Below are 1443 nucleotides of genomic sequence, written 5' to 3'. Positions count from 1 at the left end.
CTGCATGTAGGTAAGTGCACCTGTGTCGTGCAATGCTGCAGAGGTCAGAAGAGGGCTTTGGATTCCCCTGGAACTGGAGTTAAGGACAGTCATTAGCTGCCATGTGGGTGCTGGGATTTGAACCCTGTCTTATGCAAGAACATTCAGTGTTCTTAACTGCTGAGCCATCTCTCCAGCCCTAGTGCTGTGTATTTTCTCTCTCCAATAATATTCTTATGCAAAGGCAATCCACTTTTGATAGATCATTAAGAAAACACAGGTATAAATGGTGTATGATAGAGACCAAGGGATAAAAAGAATAATACACTCTATACTGTGTGGTCTGTACACCATGTCTCCCCTCACTCAACAACATCGGAACTATACTCTTAAAAAACGTTTTAAAATTTATTTTTATTTTGTGTGTATGAGTGCTTGCCTGCATGTATGTCAACACATGCACACAGTGCCCACAGAAGCCAGAAGAGGGCATCGGATCCCCTGGCACTGGAGTTATGGATGGTTGTTAGCTGCTATGTGGGTGCTAAGAACTGAATCCAGGTCCTCTGCAACAATAGCCAGTGCTCTTAACCACTGAGTCATCTCTCCAGCCCCTGAACTATGCTCTTCAGGTACTGACATTATAAAAGATGCAAATGGAATTAGCCATATTAAAGCTGGTTTATAATTACAAAGTGCCATATCTGATGAAAAAAAAAAATCACATTAGGTCTACAGATAATATGTGATAACTTGACTGCACAGTTAAGTATAAAGAGTTTTCTTTCAACTACATTGTGAAAAATACACTGCTTTATGTCCCTTACTTTAAAAATAGCAAACAGAAAAAGGAATTACTGTACAAGTATCCCTCCAGAACCCATTTGGCTCTGAGTTTAGCCTGGATGTTTGCATAGCAAAAGATACCACATTGCCCAAGCCAGTACTTTGGCATCATTCAGAAGCTCATCACTATTCAGATGTGATGCATAACTACATTTGACCCAAGAGCTCTATCTATAGCCTCAGCTCAGAACTTTCCTACCTGGAGCAGCTGCTTAGCAGAGTCTTCAGAGCAGATTCAGAAAATCCAGAACACCCACAAAGGTTTAGTCTTACTAAGTTTTCATTCTGTGCAAGATTACTGGAAAAGAGAAAAATGCCAGAGGAACATCAATAAGGCACAGTTATCATATGATACTGGTTCATTGAATGCTATTAAGCACACGTTTCTGAGTCTGGAGGAGCGCACTTAAAATCCGCATTTCACTGTTTCTGACACACAGCAGGGTGATTTGCCTCAGTGTACTCATCTGCAAACTGGCAAGAGCAGTATCTTCTTGATGGAGATAAAAAGGTTAAATGGTTAGATGACATAATGTCTCTGGGTGTGGTGGTGCACGTCTTTAATCCTAGCACTTAGGCGACAGAAGCAGGAGTGCTCCACACTAGCCAGGGCTACAG

At 41.5% G+C, this 1443-nt stretch overlaps 1 protein-coding gene across 1 annotated transcript in view; it reads right to left on the bottom strand.

The window, feature by feature from the left end:
- Window positions 1-1443, bottom strand: part of Skp2 (S-phase kinase associated protein 2) — a 31063-nt gene that overhangs the window by 12207 nt on the left and 17413 nt on the right. Inside the window, exon 6 of the mRNA XM_008842070.3 lies at window positions 1025-1123. Coding sequence (XP_008840292.1) covers window positions 1025-1123 — 99 coding nt within the window. The remainder of the gene's footprint in view (window positions 1-1024; window positions 1124-1443) is intronic.

Source organism: Nannospalax galili, unplaced genomic scaffold (assembly GCF_000622305.1).
Source record: "Nannospalax galili isolate Female #2095 unplaced genomic scaffold, S.galili_v1.0 scaffold139, whole genome shotgun sequence".
Classification (NCBI taxonomy): Eukaryota; Metazoa; Chordata; class Mammalia; order Rodentia; family Spalacidae; genus Nannospalax; species Nannospalax galili.
The sequence above is the reverse complement of the archived record's forward strand: the minus strand, read 5'-3'. Positions and strand labels throughout refer to the sequence as shown.